The 18,935-nt window shown below is 35.4% G+C and overlaps 1 protein-coding gene across 2 annotated transcripts in view; it reads left to right on the top strand.

The window, feature by feature from the left end:
* Positions 1 to 18,935, top strand: part of SYTL5 (synaptotagmin like 5) — a 119,769-nt gene that overhangs the window by 82,886 nt on the left and 17,948 nt on the right. Inside the window, exons 9-13 of one of the 2 annotated variants that reach the window (XM_036271458.1) lie at positions 6,394 to 6,486; positions 7,097 to 7,162; positions 11,282 to 11,460; positions 13,530 to 13,629; positions 15,230 to 15,391. In XM_036271458.1, the coding sequence (XP_036127351.1) occupies positions 6,394 to 6,486; positions 7,097 to 7,162; positions 11,282 to 11,460; positions 13,530 to 13,629; positions 15,230 to 15,391 (600 nt within the window). The remainder of the gene's footprint in view (positions 1 to 6,393; positions 6,487 to 7,096; positions 7,163 to 11,281; positions 11,461 to 13,529; positions 13,630 to 15,229; positions 15,392 to 18,935) is intronic. The other variant, XM_036271460.1, reaches the window with a different exon arrangement.

The following is an 18,935-nucleotide window of genomic DNA, read 5'->3' as shown; positions in this document are numbered from 1 at the left end:
AGGAAGCAAAAAATCCCCAATCAGAACAGCAAAAAGAAAAAGAATCCAAAAAAATGAGGATAGTGTAAGGAGCCTCTGGGACAACTTCAAGTGTGCCAACATTCGCATCTTGGGGTGCCCGAAGGAGAAGAGCGAGAACAAGAAATCGAAAACCTGTTTGAAACAATAATGGCAGAAAACTTTCCTAACTTGGTGAAGGAAACAGACATACAAGTCCAGGAAGCACAGAGAGTCCCAAACAAGATGAACCCCAAGAGGCACACACCAAGACACATCATCATCAAAATGCAAAAGCTTCAAGACAAAGAGAGAATATTAAAAGCAGCAAGAGAAAGGCAGCTAGTTACCTACAAGGGAGTTCCCATTAGGCTGTCAGCTGATTTCTCAAAAGAAACTGCAAGCCAGAAGGGAGTGGCAAGAAATATTCAGAGTGATGAAAACCAAGAACCTACAACCAAAATTACTCTATCCTGCAAAGCTGTCATTTAGAATCGATGGACATATAAAAACTTTCCCAGACAAGAAAAAGTTAAAGGAGTTCATCACTACCAAACCGTTATCATATGAAATGATGAAGGGTCTTTTTGAAGAAAAAGATAAAATGTATGAACAAACAAAATGGCAATGAATACATATCTATCAACAATGGAATCTGCAAACAAAGTGAACAGGAAGAACAGAAACATTCTCATAGATACAGAGAACATTTTGTTGGTTGCCGGTTGGGAAGGGGGTTGGGGGAATGGGTGAAAAAGGTGAAGGGATTAAGAAGCACAAATTCATTGCTAGACTGACAAACCTCAAAGGGAAAGGGGTTGGGGGGGGAGTGGGAAGAAATAAACCAAAGAACTTATATGCATAACCAATGGACACGGACAATAGTGTGGGAAAAGGTGGGAGGGGGGCGGGAATGGGGAGGAGGGTTCAATGGGGGAAAAATGTGGAACATCTATAATACATTTTACATCCAACAATAAACATTTGAAAAAAATAAAATAAAATAAAATAAAATAAAATAAAATAGAAAAAAAAAAAAGATGTATCCTTAGTCATTAGAGAAATTAAAGCAATGAACTGACTGACAAACCTCAGAGGGAAGAGGGGTGTGGAGGGGGGAAGAGATAAACCAAAGAACTTATGTGCATATATGCACAACCAATGGACACAAACAACAGTGCTGTGAAGGCAGGGGAGGTGGGAGCAGGGAGGAGGGTGTCAGTGGGGGAAAAATGGAAGGATGTCTGTAAGACTTTCAACAATAAAGATAAACGTTTGGCAGTACAGAGTGGGGCAAAATTATGTTTACAGCTGTTAAGTACGTAAAAGTTTATTCTTGTATTATTATTTATTAATTATTATATTATTTTTCATGTGAACAACTGTACATCTACTTTTGCCCAACCCTGTATAATGATAATTGCTAAAGCTGGTTGATAAGTTATAAGGGTTCATTATACTATTTCTTCTATTTTTGTAGATGTTCAAAAGTTTTCATAGTATCTTTTTTTTAAGTGATGAAATATAAAGTCTAGTACTTTAAGTGCTGTCAGCTGGACAATGGCATACTCAGAAAGAGCAAAATATAAAAATGTAGAACAGGGACTATATGAAAAATAAGTGAGACATATTTCTCAAAATTAAAAAAGTCTCTGTTTGAAAGTGCTAAAGATAAGAAATTAATAACAGCTAGACATATTATAGGCAAATCTAAAAATATTAAATACAAGTAAATATTCTAAAAACGTCTACAGACAAATCCTATGACATACACGTAAACAAGGATCAAATTAATGTCAAAGTGTTCAATACCAAAATGGGTACAAAATAAAGAGACCAACATTGAAAATTGTTTTGAATGAAACACTTAAGAGAAGAAATGCAATAATGGTTGCAAGGGATATAAAAAATAAAGATGATTATATAAGTCAGTAAAGTTGTCTTAATAAATATAAAGCTAAGGGGGTATTAATGGTGATGGAAGGAGACTTGATATAGGGTGGTGGACACACAATACAATATACAGATGATGTATTATAGAATTGTACACCTGAAACTTTCATAGTTTTGTTATCTGATATCACCCCAATAAATTCAATAAAAAATATGAAACTAAGACCAAAGAAGTGAGAGAGGGTATATACATAAAAGTTTGGAATGTAAATTCTGTTACACTTTAAATTCTGTTAAAAATCATACTCGTCATGTTCTCTGACCTCAACATAATTATGTTAGATATTAATAAGAAAAACATAAGTTAAAAATCACACAAATGTGCAAAGTAAAAACACAGTGCTAAGTAATCATTGGGTTAAAGAAGAAATAATATACATATAAAAGCAACCAGAACTGCATGAAAAAAAAAATTACAAAAAATTAAAGGGTGCAGCAAAATTCTTACTTGAGGGGACAATTTTATAGCCTTAAATTTACATGAGAGTGGAAGAAGGTTGAACATTATTCACTATGAATTTAACTTTTTAGTTAGGAGAATAATACATTAAACAAAGTAAAAATAAAGACAAGAACAGAAATCAATTAACTACAAAACAAAGATAAAATAGAGAACAACAAAACAAATTTTGATTCTTTGAAAAAAACTAAGTAGCCTCTCAAAGATTGGCAAGGAAAAAAAGAGGACAAAAACCGTATTATGAATGAAAAAGGGAGCATAACTACAGATAAAAACATGTTTAAAGATAATATCAATGATTATATATCAAGAATTTTGAAAACTTAGATGAAACAAATACATTTCTGTGAAAATATAATTTATCAAAACCGACTCAAGAAAAATGTAAAATCTTGAAATTTCTGGACATGATTAACAAAACTAAGACAGTAGTTTACAATCTTATGAAGACAAAATCAGACCTAGATGACTTTACTGGCAAGCTCTATGAAACTTTCAAGGAAATTATTATCCTAAATATTATATAAACTTTTTATTGTGGTAAAATATATGTAACATAAAAGTTACTATTTTACCTATTTTTAAATCTACAGTTTTGTGGCATAAAGTGTATTCATATTATTGTACAACCATCATCATCATTCATCTTCATACATTTCTTATCTTCCCCAACTGAAATTCTATACCCATCCTCTGTCCTTCCAGGCCCTGGCAATCACCATTGTGCTTCTGTCTGTATGAGTTTGATTACTCTAGAAACCTCATATTAGAGGACTCGTACAATATTTGTCCTTATATAAAAACTTTTTGAGACAGTTGCATGAGGGAATATTTCTAACTCTTACTGAGGCCAATGGAAACGAAACAAAGGCATTTTAAAAAAGAATATGTCAAGCCTATTTTATTTCTGAATATAGATAGGAAAAGTCCTAAGCAAAATTTTAGCAAATTAAATTCAGTTGTGATTATGGATAAAACACCATGACCAACCTGGATTTATCATAGGTTTGCAATGTTTCTTTATTAAATTTTTATATTTTTAGAATAGTTTTAGATTTATAGAAAATTTGTGAAGATAATACAGAGAATTCTCATATACCCCATACCCAGTTTCTCTTATTAACATCTTATATTAGTAAGATATATTTGTCACAATTAATGAACCGATGTTATTGCGTACTTTATTCAGATATCCTTAGTTTTTACTTAATTTCTCTTTTCTGTTCCAAAATCTTATCCAAGATACTATAGTACATTTCATTGTCATATCTCTCTAGGTTCCTCTTGGCCATGACGGTTTCTTAAACTTTCCTTGTTTTGAGTTATCTTAATAGTTTTGAGGAGTAGTGGTCAAGTATTTTGTAGAGTTTTCTGATGCTTTTCTCATGATCAGAAAGGGGTTATGTATTTCGGGGAAGAAGACCACAGTGGAAACGTGCCATTCTTACCATATTATATCCAGGGCGCATACCATCAGAATGATTTAACATGTTGATATTGACCTTGATCACCTGGCTGATGTAGTGTTTGTCACGTTTCTCCACTGTAAAGTTATTCATTTCCTCCTTTTCTATCACAGTACTCTTTGGAAAAAGTAATTGTGTACAAACCACATTGGAGGAGTTATGCTCCACTTCCTTGAAGATTTAATGTCTATACACACTATTAGGAATTATTTTGCATAGAAAATATCTCTCTTCTTACCCATTTATTTGTTATTCAATCACTTATATACATCAGTACATACTCATAGATATTTATCTTATACTTACAGTTATAATCCAGTACAACATTATTTTCTTGCTCAAATTTTTCAGCTTTGGGAGGACTTTCAATTAACTCCTTCGTCCCTTTGACAAACTTCTATTATTGTGGGTTGGGTTTTTTGTTGTTGTTAGTTTGTTTTTGTTTTGTTTTAAGCACTTTCTTACTTTCTGATACCATCAGGAGCTTCAGCTTATCTTGTGAGCTCATCAATGAGAAAAAGACAAATAAGCCAATATAAAAATAAAGAAGTCTTGAAAAGTACTTCACAAAACTGGAAATTTAGTTGGCCAACTTTCAGGAGAAGCTGTTCAACTTAGTAATAAGGAAATGAAAATTAAAATCATGAATATTAAACATCTACTGGATTAGCAAAAGTGAAATATAATCTGCCAATACTGACAGTTGGGAGGCAAGGATATGGAGCATAGGAAGCTCTTATACATTGTTGGTTAGACTATAAATTGGTAGAACTACTTCTGAAAGTCTGACATTATCTTAAAAATAATAGAGATAAGCATGTGGAGATATGCATGCCCTATGACTTGGCAATTCCTCTCACTGGTATATATCCAAAGGAAACTTGTATTTCTGTGAATCATGGTACATATTCAAGAATATTCATACAAACTTTGTTCTTAGTAGAAAAAAATATAAAAACAATCCAAATATTCAGCAACAGAAGAATAGATAAATAAAGTGTGGGGTATCATAACATTGAATACAAAATAAGAATGAAGAAACTAGTAACATAAAACAATTTGGCTGAGGCTTAAGACTAATATTGAGACAAAAAGACAAAATGCAAAGTAATATAAAACGCTGGGTTCCATTTACATAAAGTTCAAAAACAGGCAACAAAATCATATTGTTTAGAGATGTATGTTTAGGTAGTAAAACTCTAAGGTAAAGCAAGGATGTGATTACACTAAGAGTTGAGATATTATTTTAAATTGGGGAGAAAGTGTTTCTGATATGGACAGGACACAAACAGGGCTTCTGCTTGATATGTTATTATACTGCAATTTATTTTTATGTATTTTTATATTTGCCATATTTTATAATGAAATGTTTTTTTTTAAACAGAAGTACAGAATTACATGTATAAAATCTCAATTTATAAAATTATGGTTAAAAGAAATTCTTGTGTATGACTACTCAGATCTGTGTGTGGATAATTTTATATAATTTTTCACATAAACAAGAAGAAAGATATGGTATGTAATGTGGACAGCAGGATACAAAATATTAGTTTAACCTGGGCTAAGAAGAGGGAAAGGGAAAAGAGGATAAGCAAAAAATGAAAGAAACAACAGTATGCATGATAGAACTCATTTATGTGTGTGTGTGTGTGTGTGTGTGTGTATTGAATACCATAAAATATTGATTTTTTTCATTAATATATTAATGGAAGGTCTAAGTTTAATGTGTATTTATCTATATTGTTTGAACATTGTTACTATAAAAATATATTACTTACATATCCAGAATTTTAATAAAACATTTTTTCATGAAGAAGAAAAGAGAGTGAGAGAACAAAAGTAGAATCTAGAATTTTAGATAAGACTAGCATCTAAAACAGTTTATTCTATTAGAGAGACTTTTTAAAAATTGTTTTTCTTGATTTTTTTTTTTAGAGAGAGAGGAAAGGAAAGAGAGATAGAAACATTGATGTGAGAGAGTAACATGGATCAATGGACTGCCTCCTGCACCTGCATGCCCCCTACTGGGTATGGAGCCCACAACATGGGCATGTACCCTGACTGGGGAACAAACCAGGACCTCTCAGTCCATGGGACAATGCTCAAGCCACTGAACCACACTGGCTAGGCATAGAGAGACTTTTGAGATATAGTTCTCATCTTAACAATACACACACACGCACACACACACACACACACACACACAACTTGATTTAAATTAAAAAATAAGTTCATTGCCCAAAATAAATCACCTCTGAGATCAGGGTGGTAGGAATTGAACACCCAGGTCTGTGTGATTCTAAATTTCATGCTCTTTCCATAAAGCTTAGTGGAATTCCTCTGATGACGTAATTTAGGTTGAATGGAGAGCAAAAGAGAAAAACCTAGAATAGGCAGTTTTTAGATATTTGTAGTTGATTTTTCAGGTATTAAAAAAAAAAGAAAGTGGTTCTGGAAGTGAAAAGACTACCTAGGAAAGTAGTGAGCCAAACCACTGATACTTTCTTCCTTCCGTAGGACTTCTTGGAAGAGACTGAAGAAGGCATTCATGACTTAGTGTCCTCCAGGTTTTCTGAAAACACCCACAGCCTAGCAAGTGGCCTGTCAACAGTAAGCAGTTCGCTAGCATGCACTGGAAGTTTCTTCTTTCTCTTGTTGATTTTCTATGCATTTCCAAAGGGGTTAGGAATGTCCTTGGGACAATGTGTATTAGTAAGTTAAAAGTCACTATAATCTCCTGCTTGCCCTTTGCCCACAGAATACTTTTTGGTATAATTTTGTATGGGCTTTTCCTAAGACTCCTGATTGCTTCTCTCTTCTTCCTTGATCCTCACACAGGTTTTAAAACCTATTAAATTCCTAATTCAGACTCTTATCAGCTCAAGCCTATAAATTATCTCAATTTTCTGCTAATGCATTTCCCTGCCACCATTCTCTCAACTCTCTAATTGTCCTCCACACTGCTACCAGTCATTCTCCTGAAACACATATCCAATCAGGTTTCTCCCCTACTCAAATACTGTCCATAGTTTTCCACTGCCAACAGAATAAAGACCCTTCCCATTTTAGTGTTCAGGCTTTCCTTGAGAGGTAGCCTTTAGGAGCCCCTGTGACCTTCTACCCATCTATGTGCCTGTAAGTCTTTCTCTTTGCTTCTCTAATTTCTGTCTGTTGTTCTAATATCTATTTTCCTTTTGACCTTTGGGTGACTTCCTTAAAGAATTCTCAAGCAGGCTCTGACAAGAAATGGACCTACCTAAATGTGCCTGATGCTGACTCAGACACTGTGAGTTTTCAATCTTTTCTTTCTCTTCTTTCCAACCATACTTCATAATTTTCATGGTACAGGAAATTTGATTAGGTGAGCAATTTTTCCAGCATATATCTTTTTCTGACGTGTGTTCAATTAACCAGAGGTTCTCTTTTAAAAGGTAAATAACATTATCAAAATCCAAGTATTCAAAAAAAAAGAACATTCATTAAACATTAAAATATGAGTACCAGTCAAAAGATACAGAGTCCAAAATTATTTACCATTAACAAGATATCTTTAGAATAAATACCTCTGTTTTAAATCACAGCATTGGCTCGGTTAAGAGCATAAAGTTTGGTTAGTAGTAAAATTGCCTAACTGTCTAAATTTCTCCCAAGCTTCAACATTTGTGGGTTCTTAATTTTTTTCCCATCTTAGGGGCCCTTTGCTCACAGAGGAATTTATTTGAATAGTGGCTATAGAGGGATGTGGTGAGACACAAGTTAGTGATACAAGGAGGTAATGTGAGGTATGGTAGGGAAGTGTTCAGACTAAAAATGTGGAGATCTTGCTGTATGTCTTGGCACTGCCAACAATTTCTGTGAGCCACAATCTTTTTCATATATAACATGAGATTGGGGCTTATTCTTGAAGACCTTGAAACTCAAAGAATGAATGGTTCATGGACCAGCATTGCATTACCTGGGACAGAGACTCTAAAACTTTGTCAGTTCAGGAAGCCATTAGTCTCTCAGTGCTAGTTTCATATCACTCCTAGCCCAAAACTAATATCTGACTAGCCAATTTATTAATTATTTAGGTCAAAAAACTTAATAAGCACTGGTACCCTAACAACTTAGTAGCCACTTGAAAAAAATATGTGCATAAATTGAGAGAAAAATAATATTTTATTCCATTCTTAAATAACCCATAATACTTACTAACAGGATGTGTGTGTCTGTCAGGCACTACATGAATTGTCAAATCTTATAATCTGATTGGACAGCACTACTTTAATTTCTTGTTCTACATTGATTTTGGTACAATGCTTGCTTTTTGTCACAGCAACTACCAAAAACTCAACTTCATACAGAATAAAATGTGACTTAATGTTGACACTGAACTACTGTTAGTAGTTTATATGGTGTCTGATAAATGTCACTGTGTGCCCCTTAAAATTTTTAAATATTTGCGGTGCCCCTGTGAGTTTGCTGTGGTGCTGTAGGATGCCTTGACAAATGGCTTAGAAATTGTGAACCTAGTAGTTTGTTAGAAAAGCAAAATCTCAGACCCCACCTGAAATAAAATACATCTGCATATTTGTTTAAATAAATCCCCAGATGATTTACATGCAATTAAAGTTTCAAAAGCCACCTGCTATCATGACAATTCTGTTGCTTTATTTTAGGAATAGGAAAGACACAATTAGGTTACTGACTGGCTCTCTTTAAGTTTTGATTTCTAAGTACAGTCCTCCCTTGGTGTCTACACCTGCTGATATGGCAGGCTGCCTGTAATTATGGCATCCTTGGTTTGCTCTTGCTCTTGATTTAAGCTTGAAAGAGATATTAGCCACATCACCCACATCCTGTGCTTTGATTAGTGTCTACTCTTAGCAATTGGACGAATGTAATGACTTTATATATATACAGGGTAGGGCAAAAGTAGGTTTACAATTGTATGGATATTAATACGATAAGTAATAAGTAATAATATAACGATAAAGTTTCATGTACTCGCGACTGTAAACCTACGTTTGCTCCACATTATATATATGAAAAAGTAAAAAGTCAAAGCTCTCTTTGCATTTACCATAGTCCTTATTTCCCAGTGGTTCACAGATAAGACTTTTGAGAGTATTGAGTAACTCATGAAAGCATTTCAGGTGGCCTTTTGTTTTTTTTACTAATTTGTTACAGATATTTCTCTTTTTTTCTCCATTGACACCCTCCTTCCCATCCCCCATCCCCATCCCCAGCTTTGTTGTCCATGTCCATCGGTTATATGTACATGCATATAAATTCTGTGGTTTATCTCTTTCCTCCCCACCCACCCACTCTTCTGAGGGTTGTCAGTCTGTACCCTATTTCCACATCTCTAGGTCTACCCTGTTCCTCAGACTGTTATGTTCATGATATTCCACAAATAAGTGAGATCAGGTGATATTTGTCTTTCTCTGCTTAGCTTGTTTCACTTAGGATAATACTCTCCAGGTCCCTCCATGTCATCTCAAAGGATACGAAATCTTTCTTTGTTACAGTTGCATAGTATTCTATTGTGTATATGTACCACAGCTTTTTTATCCACTCATGTACTGATGGACATGGGCTGTTTCCAGATCTTAGCAATTGTAAATAGTGCTGCTAAGAACATGGGGGTATGTATATTTTTTCTGATTGGTGTTTCAGGCTTCTTAGGGTATATTCCTAGAAGTGGGATCACTGGGTCTAATGGCAATTTTTATTTTTTTGAGGTAACACCATAGTGTTTTCCATAATGGCTGAACTAGTCTGCATGCCAACCAGCAGTGTGCTAGAGTCCCCTTTTCGCCACACCCTCACCAACACTTGTTTGATGATTTGTTGATGGCAGCCATTCTGACAGGTGTGAGGTGATACCTCATTGTTGTTTTAATTTGCCTCTCTCTAATGATTAATGACTTTGAGCATTTTTTCATATGTCTCTTGGCCATTTGTATGTCCTGTTTGAAGGTGTCTATTTATCTCCTCTGCCCATTTTTTAATTGGGTTCTTTGTCTTTCTTTTGTTGAGTTGTATGACCATTCTATATATTTTGGAATTTAACCCCTTATCTGATATTTCATTGACAATTATGCTCTCCCATACAGTGGATTCCCTTTCCATTTTGATGGTTGTTTCTTTTGCTGTGCAGAAGCTTTTGAGTTTGATGTAATTCCATGTGTTCATTTTTTCCTTTGTTTCTGTTGCCTTAGGTGTTGTATCAGTGAAAATTCTGCTGCGTATGATGTCTGAAATTTTGTTGCCTACATATTCTTCTAGGATTTTTATGGATTCACGGGTCACATTTAAGTCTTTTATCCATTTTGAGTTTATTCTTGGGTATTGTGTAAGTTGGTGGTCTAGCTTCATTTTTTTTTTTTTTTTTTTGCATGTAGCTGTCCAATTTTCCCAACACCATTTATTGAAGAGGCTGTCTTTACTCCATTGTATGCTCTTGTCACCTTTGTCAAATATTAATTGAGCATAATGTATTTGGTCAATTTCCGGGTTCTCTGTTCTGTTCCACTGATCTTATGCCTGTTCTTGTGCCAGTACCAGGCTGTTTTGATTACCATAGCTTTGTAGAGTAACCTGATATCTGGTATTGTGATCCCACCTACTTTGTTCAGGTGGCCTTTTGTGACAGTTGTGTTGCTAAGATAGAGTTTTTGCTTCTGGCACTAAAGGCTAATTTTCTTACACTTGATTGAAAATATGCCTCTTGTCATTAGTGATTTGTCAGAAACTTCATTCATTCTGCCAGAATTTGACTTTCTTAAACATTTTATTTATTAGTTGGTATATTATCTTATTGTTTAGTGTACTATTTTGTGGGTTGCTATTGTTGAGAGGTTTAGGAAGCTGAGGTCTTACATTACTTATGTAGCCAAACAGCTGCTGAGAGGTGCTCTTGTTAAAGCTCTAGTTATGGCTTTCCAGACTAACGAGAGAAAAGTTTGTGCCTTCTGCTAGCACCAAATATAAAATGAGATTTTCTTTGTCCTGATGAATGCATTCTAACCCTTGAAGTAGATTGACCTTGAGCCTACCAGTGAGAAAGGAAAATGCTACAGGGATTTGGAGAGGAGATGGGATTGGGAATGCCTCAATGACTGTATGCATTAGAAGAGTGAATAAACAAAGGGTATTCACTAAAGCAAAAAGAAAATGTGTCACCTCTCAGCAATTTTCCTGCCTGCCTGACTAGTAACCCTAGATCTGTCCTTTCTCAGGCTTGGGTTTTATACAACACCAGAAAAATAGGCAAAATAAGTGATTTTTGCTTTCTTCCCTTTACTTACACTTCCCTGCTAATTATAAAGAACAGGAATTATAATTGAATGAAAGGGGTGTTTTCTGTTAAGAGATCATTAGTACAACACTGGAACTCTTTTTATCTTGTTTATTCTAGACCAGCCTTAACAGCATGATGAGTGTTTACAGTGAAACAGGAGACTATGGCAACTTGAAGGTCAGTGGTGAAATTCTTCTCCACATCAGCTACTGCTACAAAACTGGCGGGCTCTACATTTTTGTCAAGAATTGCAGAAATCTGGCCATAGGAGACGAAAAGAAACAGAGGACAGATGCGTAAGAACATAGCATATTCCTCATTTTATTTCAATTGCTGAATATTTTTGTCAGTATATGTATTTCTTTTTAAGATTCTTATTAGCATTCCTCTTGATTCAGAGCCTCCTCTGAAGGTTGATTGTCACTTAGCTCCTATGCCACACTTCTAAATATTCTCCGAAGTGCATGTATAATGGTTATGTCTGTGATTACCTGATTGTTAAGAAGCTATTACTCGGTATGATTTAGGACTGACATATTTGTTGTTTACGCAGAGGCAGCTCTTTGAGATGGAAGACTGACACACTGGCATACCCTAGGATATATGAGTTAATTTTTGTTTTGGGGAACCTTCCAGAGAAAATTAACAAGCTCTTAGCCCAATAGAACAACTCAAAAGGGCAATTTTGAAGCTCATGGAATTCCAGGGAACAGCCTGGGAGGGCAGGTGTGAACCATGATACTTTGGAGGGGAGCTGAATATTAAAATGTGTCAGGGATTCTGAAGACCACTGCCAGGTTTGATGATTCACTCCAAGGACCCACAGGACTCCACATGCAATTATAATTAGCAAAGGGAAGAGGCATATGTAACAAAGTTCTGAAGAATCTAGGCTTAAGCTTCCAAGTGTTCTCTCCCGGCAAAGTCATACCGGATACACTTAATTCCTCTAACAATAGGTTGTGACAGCATTGTGCAATATTGTCTACCAGAGAAGCTCATTTGGAAACTCAATTGGTCACATACCAAAATTCCAGTCTTCCAGAAAAAAAAAAAAAAATGATGCTCAGCATAAACCATATTGTTTTTATAGTTTAGTCACAGTGACCAAATTATATCTGTTCTGGGAGTGATGAGAATCATCCTGAAATCCAAGTTCCCAGATGCCAGCCAAGGACCAATATTGTAAGCAGGCACTTCTAAGGACAGCACTCTCAGGCCTGCTGTGTGACCCCGTTTCTATCTATTAGATAACCTATGTTCAATTAAAAACTCAGCAAAGCTGTTTCCAAGCATCTTAAGATAGACAAATTAATGGATTCTGAGTACAGATTGTCCACTTACTTCCTCAGCTAAGTATCAGAGGGCTTCAGGACAAATATAATCATTTGGACTAGGACAGAAAGGGGTCATCTAAAGCCCCAGTAGATATGCTTCAGAAATCTGGTAGAGTGTTGCACATCTACATTTCTGAGTCAGCCGTGATGCCCTTGCTCTAGGAGATTCCTGGCATAGTTCAAGGCAAGGTGTTGGGTAGAATTGCTATTGTGGTTTAGGTTGTTATTTTTTATTTATTCTTTTTCACCATTTTTCTTCATTTAGCCATGACTATTGACTCCACTCATCAGAAATCCTGATATCTGAAAAAAGATGAATGTAACCCCATAATATTTTGTGAGACCACTAATCTTAATAATAGATTATATTTCTTCTTGAGTTGTATAATGTCAGCTCCTTATGTGTATCAGCTGACTTAATCCTCACATGCCATAAATTAGATACTGTTATTGTCCTAGTTTTACATATGAGAGAACTGAGGAACAGAGAGTATAAGAAAGTTCTTTTTTTTTTTTTTTTTTGCATTTATCTTCAGATAGAGCAGGAGGGAGAGAGGGAGGAAGAGAGAGAGAGAGACATCAGTGTGAGAGAGACACATCGAGTGGTTGCCACCCACATGACCCCAACTGGGGCCGGGGACAAACTGCAATGGAAGTACGTGCCATTAGCGGGAACCGAACCTGGGACTCTCAGGTCCACAGGCCAACGCTCTAACCGCTGAGCCAAACTGGCCAGAGCATAAGAAAGCTCTGGAGTTCACCAAAACTAATGAGGTAGGGAGTAATTTAAACCCAGATTGCATGACTCCAGAGCCTACACTTTTTACCACCATTCTTTACCACTTCACTCTTACTAAAGACCCAGAGCTGTCTTTTAGGTATTCGGTTATGTAGACTATATTCTATTTGGTTCTGTATCTTATATTTATTGGCCTATTCCCTTTAACTCTTTTATTCACTGAGGTCTCTGACTATATATTATAAAGTAGATTTTCCCAATAATTACTTTCATCTTTTATCATCTACAGTTATGTCAAGTCATACCTTCTTCCTGACAAATCTAGAAACAATAAGCGCAAGACCAAAATCAAAACAGGCACCAATCCAGAATTCAATGAAACACTAAAGGTAAATATATAGTGATGCTATTCATAACCTCATTGGTTTAGAAGTAACTACAGAGAATGTGCATGTCAAGGCTTGTGTATATTTTAGAAAAGTAGAATTTGAATAAATTAATGTAATACTCTTTTGGCTTTCCTAACAGTTGCTTGAAAAGAAATGATACAAACCATTCTTACTCTATTTCTCTGCTGCTGCTAAAGTTGCAACTTAAGTAGAGATGATCCAGCAAAATTACATCTGAGCTGGCACATCTTGTCCAAAAACTATATCTCACCACTGTGAAAACTGTTTTTTCTAGTTCCATAAAAAGAAGTTTGTCATTCCGACACTGACTTAGCAGGTCATTTTGTACAAACTTATTGTTCTGGTAACACAGCATGAATATCTGCTGTTTCTTGTTAGGTTTCAGAATTTGGCAAAATTTAGGCATGTGGTTAATGAACAGTGGAAATGCAAAGTTCAATTTGAGAAATATGAGAGAAATTGGCCTAGATGAGATATGACTCAGGCCTCAACCCTAGAGAAATAACTTTTATCATGGGCTTCCATGTCGCAACCCCCCCTCACACCCTGGACCCATTTAGCCTGGTAAGACAGATTGGGAAGACTAGAATGTAGAGGTTATTGCCAGTAACAGGGAAATTTATACATCTTGTGCCCAGAGTGATGGGTTCAAAGTCCAGGATAGCATGAAGTTGGTGAATGAGGGTATGAGTCAGTGGGGTCTTGTGCGGAAGCAGGAACCAATATCGAGGCAGATCAAAATGAAAATGAATAAATGTAGGCAGAGTGTTAATCCAGTGACCATAATAGGATAGCAGAGCTGAGCCCATGCAAAATAGATAAACAGAGTGACAAGGCAAATTCAGGAAGCAAGGAGCCAAGGTTAATTATGTCAGAAATAGCAAAAAAAACACGAGTATAGATTGAAATCCAAGATCAGTAATCAGTCAGTATGAAGCATGTCCTAGGTGGTAGTTGCACAAAACAAGCAGAAGTTTTGAGGGTTTGTGGGCATGTCATCCTGGATAACATTCTGCCAGAAAAGGAAAAGCTACTCGAGCAATATTTTCTTTCTGTTCTTTCTATATTTATATTATTTATATTTACATTTTCATCCTTGTACTTAGGCTGGACTTTATGAAGTTTGGTGCTTGCAAGTGTTTCACTGTCAATATTTTTATGGATTTGGGAGTTCTTGTTATGAATAAAATAAGACAAAGAAGTTAAAGAATTGATATAGTAAACTTAAGCTCATAAAGTAGATGTCAAAAAAATAATTAGGCAATAAAAACCAGGTAAAACTGGAGAGGGGACAAACTTTATCCCCTAACACTTTTTTATACAATATCTGAAGTTTATTGACTCCCCCCTAAATATTTTGCTGATACATCTTTCAGTGCTAGGTCTAACACAAACTAAGTTTATGGAATAGAACCTCAGTTGTAGCAGAAACAAACAAAAACAAAGTTTTTTTGTGTGTTTGGTTTGTTCATATTACTAATGCATCTGATCTGAAAGATAGTGAAAGTAAATTTCAACCTGCTCTAGAACGGGGCAGAGCCTTCCATATGAAATGTGATGTTGTCAATCTCATTTGCAGTATACTATCAGTCATACCCAGCTGGAAACAAGAACGCTGCAGCTCACAGTCTGGCATTATGATCGATTTGGACATAACAGCTTCCTCGGGGAGGTAGAGATTCCTTTTGACTCATGGAACTTTGAAAATCCAAGTGATGAGTGGTTTGTTCTTCAACCAAAGGTAGGAAATGCTTCCAGATTAGTCACAGTTATTCAATGAGTCAAGTTATTAACCAAATTGATGTCACAGGCCTAAAAAATCTGATGACTTCTGATTTTCAAGGGATAATCTGAAAGATTAGTGTAGCTAATTTTGGAATAATGTAAATCTATTCCTTTGGAACTCTTTCTTCAATACCAATTGATTGTATAATGCAAATCACATAATCATATATACTATCAATGCGATGTACTAAAAATGTATTCATCTTGGAGGTCTCTATGAGGACAAAAAATTAATACATGATATTATCCTATTAGAAAGAACAAACATTCATTTTTACATAGGCAAAAATAAATTCATAGATCAAGATCAATCTCACAACATTTTCTCTATTTCTCATTCTTTGTAATTCAGGCATAAGCAGGAGTGGTCTTGCCTTGGCTCACACGAGGAAGTGATCAATAGCTAATGTAAATGGTTTCCTACTTTCTTACTTTTTTATTCTTCTTGTTGTTAATCCTCACCCAAGGATATTTTTTCCCTTTGATTTTTTTAAATTATTAATTTATTCTTGTTACAGATGTTTCTCCTTTTCCCCCATCCACACCCTCCTCCCTATAAAACCCTCCACCCCATTCCTAGCATTGTTGTCTATGCCCATTGGTTACTCATACATGCATATAAGTTCTGTGTTTTATTCCTCCCCACCCACCCCACACACACCCCCTTCTGAGGTTTGTCAGCCTGTACCCTACTTCTATGTCTCTGGGACTATTTTGTACATTACTTTGTTTTATTCATTATATTCCACAAATAAGTGAGATCATGTGATATTTGTCTTTCCCTGATTGGTTTGTTTCACCTAGGATAATAATCTCCAGGTCCCTCCATGTCATCTCAAAGAATAAGAGATCTTTCTTTCTTACAGCTGCATAGTATTCCATTGTATATATGTACCACAGCGTTTTTTTATCCACTCATCTACTGATGGACACTTGGGCTGTTTCCAGATCTTAGCTATTGTAAATAGTGCTGCTACGAACATGGGGGTACATATATTCTTTCTGATTGGTGTTTCAGGCTTCTTAGGGTATATTCCTAGAAGTGGGATCACTGGGTCAAATGGAAGTTCAATTTTTAATTTTTTAAGGTAACACCATATTGTTTTCCATAGTGGCGGCACCAGTCTGCATTCTCACCAGCAGTGTACTAGAGTCCCCTTTTCTCCACACCCTCGCCAACACTTGTTTAATAATTTGTTGATGGTGGGCATTCTGACACGTGTGAGGTGATACCTCATTGTTGTTTCAATTTTCCTCTCTCTAATGATTAGTGACTGAGCATTTTTTCATATGTCTCTTGGCCATTTGTATGTCCTATTTTGAGAGGTGTCACTTTAGGTCCTCTGCCCATTTTTTAATTGGTTTTTTTGTCTTCCTTTTGTTGAGTTGTATGAGTACTCTATATATTTTGGAAATTAACCTCTTATCCAATGTATCATTGGCATTTATGCTCTCCCATATAATGGGTTCCCTTTCATTTTGATGTTTTTTTTTTTTGTTTTGTTTTTTTTTGCTGTGCAGAAGCTTTTTAGTTCGTTGTAGTCCCATGTGTTCATTTTCTCCTTTGTTTCTCTTGCCTTAGGCACTGTTTCAATGAAAATTCTGCAACATGTAATGTCTGAAATTTTGTTGCCTACAGTTTATTCTAGGATTTTTGTGAATTCACTAGTCACATTTAAGTCTTTTATCCATTATGAGTTTATTCTTGTGTATTATAAAGTTGGTGGTCCAGCTTAATTTTTTTGTTTGTTTTTTTGCATGTAGCTGTCCAATTTTCCCAACACCATTTATTGAAGAGGCTGTCTTGACTCCACTGTATGATCTTGCCACCTTTGTCAAGTATTAATTCAGCATATTGTCTTGGGTCAATTTCTGGGTTCTCTGTTCTGCTCCACTGATCTATATGCCTGTTCTTCTGCCAGAGCCAGGCTGTTTTGATTACTGTAGCTTTGTAGTATAACCTGATATCCAGGATTGTTATCCCTCCTACTTTGTTCTTCTTTTTCAAGATTGCTGTGGCTATTCGGGGTCTTTTTGGTTCCATATAAACTTTTGCTGTATTTTTTCTAGTTCTGTGAAATATGTTGTTGGTATTTTGATGGGGATTGTATTAACTCTATAGATTCCTTTGGGTAGTATGGACATTTTAATCATGCGAATTCTTCCAATCCATGAACAAAGTATATGCTTCCACTTTTTTATATCTTACTCTATTTCTTCTTTCAATGACCTGTAGTTTTCTGTGAAGAGGTCCTTTACTTCTTTTATTAAGTTTATTCCTAGGTATCTTAATTTTTTGTTGTGATGATACATGGGATTGTTTTCTTAGTTTCTCTTTCTGTGAGTTCATCATTGGTGTATAGGAATGCCGTCGATTTCTTGACATTAATTTTGTATCCTGCTACTGTGCCAAATTTATTTATTAAATCCAGTAGATTTTTGATGGAGTCTTTAGGGTTTTCTATGTACAATATTATGTCATCTGTAAATAATGACAGTTTCACTTCCTCCTTTCCATTTTGGATCCCATTTATTTTTTCTTCATGTCTAATTGCTGTGGCTAAGACTTCCAGTACCATGTTAAATAAGAGTGGCGAAAGTGGACATCCCTGTCTTGTTCCTGTTCTTAAGGGAAATGCTTTTAGTTTTTGCCCAGTGTATGATGTTGGCTGTAGGTGTTTCATATATGGCCTTTATTATGTCAAGATATGATCCCTCTATTTCCTCATTGGGGGAAAAAGGAGAAACATCTGTAACAAAAATAAATTAATTAATTTAAAAAAATGGGTGCTGGATTTTGTAGAATGCTTTTTCGGCATCTATTGATATGCTCATGGAGTTTTTATCTTTCAGTTTGTTTATTTGGTGTAGCACATTTATTGATTTGTAAATATTGTACCATCCTTGTATCCCTGGGATGAATCCCACTTGGTCATGATGAATAATATTTTGATGTATGACTAGATCCGATTTGTTGTATTTTATTAAGGATTTTGGCATCTGTGTTTATCAGGGATATTGGCCTGTAGTTTTTTTTTTCTTTTTAGTGTCTTTACCTGGTTTTGGAATTAGTATTATGTTGGCCTCATAAAATGAATTTGGAAGTCTTCCACCTTCTTGGATTTTTTGGAATGGTTTGAGGAGAATGGGTGTTAGATCTTCTTTGAATGTTCAATAAAACTCCCCTGTGAAACCATCCTGGCCTGGCTTTTATTTGCTTCGAGAGTCTTGATTACATCTTCAATTTCCTTAGTTGTTATTGATCTGTTCAAGTTTTCTATCTCTTCCAGGTTCAGTTTTGGGGGACCATGTGTTTCTAGAAATTTGTCCATTTCACCTAGGTTGTCCAATTTGTTTGATTATAATTGTTCATAGTATGTTTTGATGATCCTTTGTATTTCTGTGTTGTCAGTTTTTAGTTTTCCTCTTTTGTTTCTGATTTTGTTTATTTAGGTCCTCTTTTTTTTTTTTTTTTTTTTTTTTTGGTGAGTCTGGCCAAG

The sequence above is a fragment of the Molossus molossus genome, unplaced genomic scaffold (assembly GCF_014108415.1).
Source record: "Molossus molossus isolate mMolMol1 unplaced genomic scaffold, mMolMol1.p scaffold_m16_p_2, whole genome shotgun sequence".
NCBI lineage: Eukaryota > Metazoa > Chordata > Mammalia > Chiroptera > Molossidae > Molossus > Molossus molossus.
This window is presented reverse-complemented; position numbering and strand designations above follow the sequence as displayed.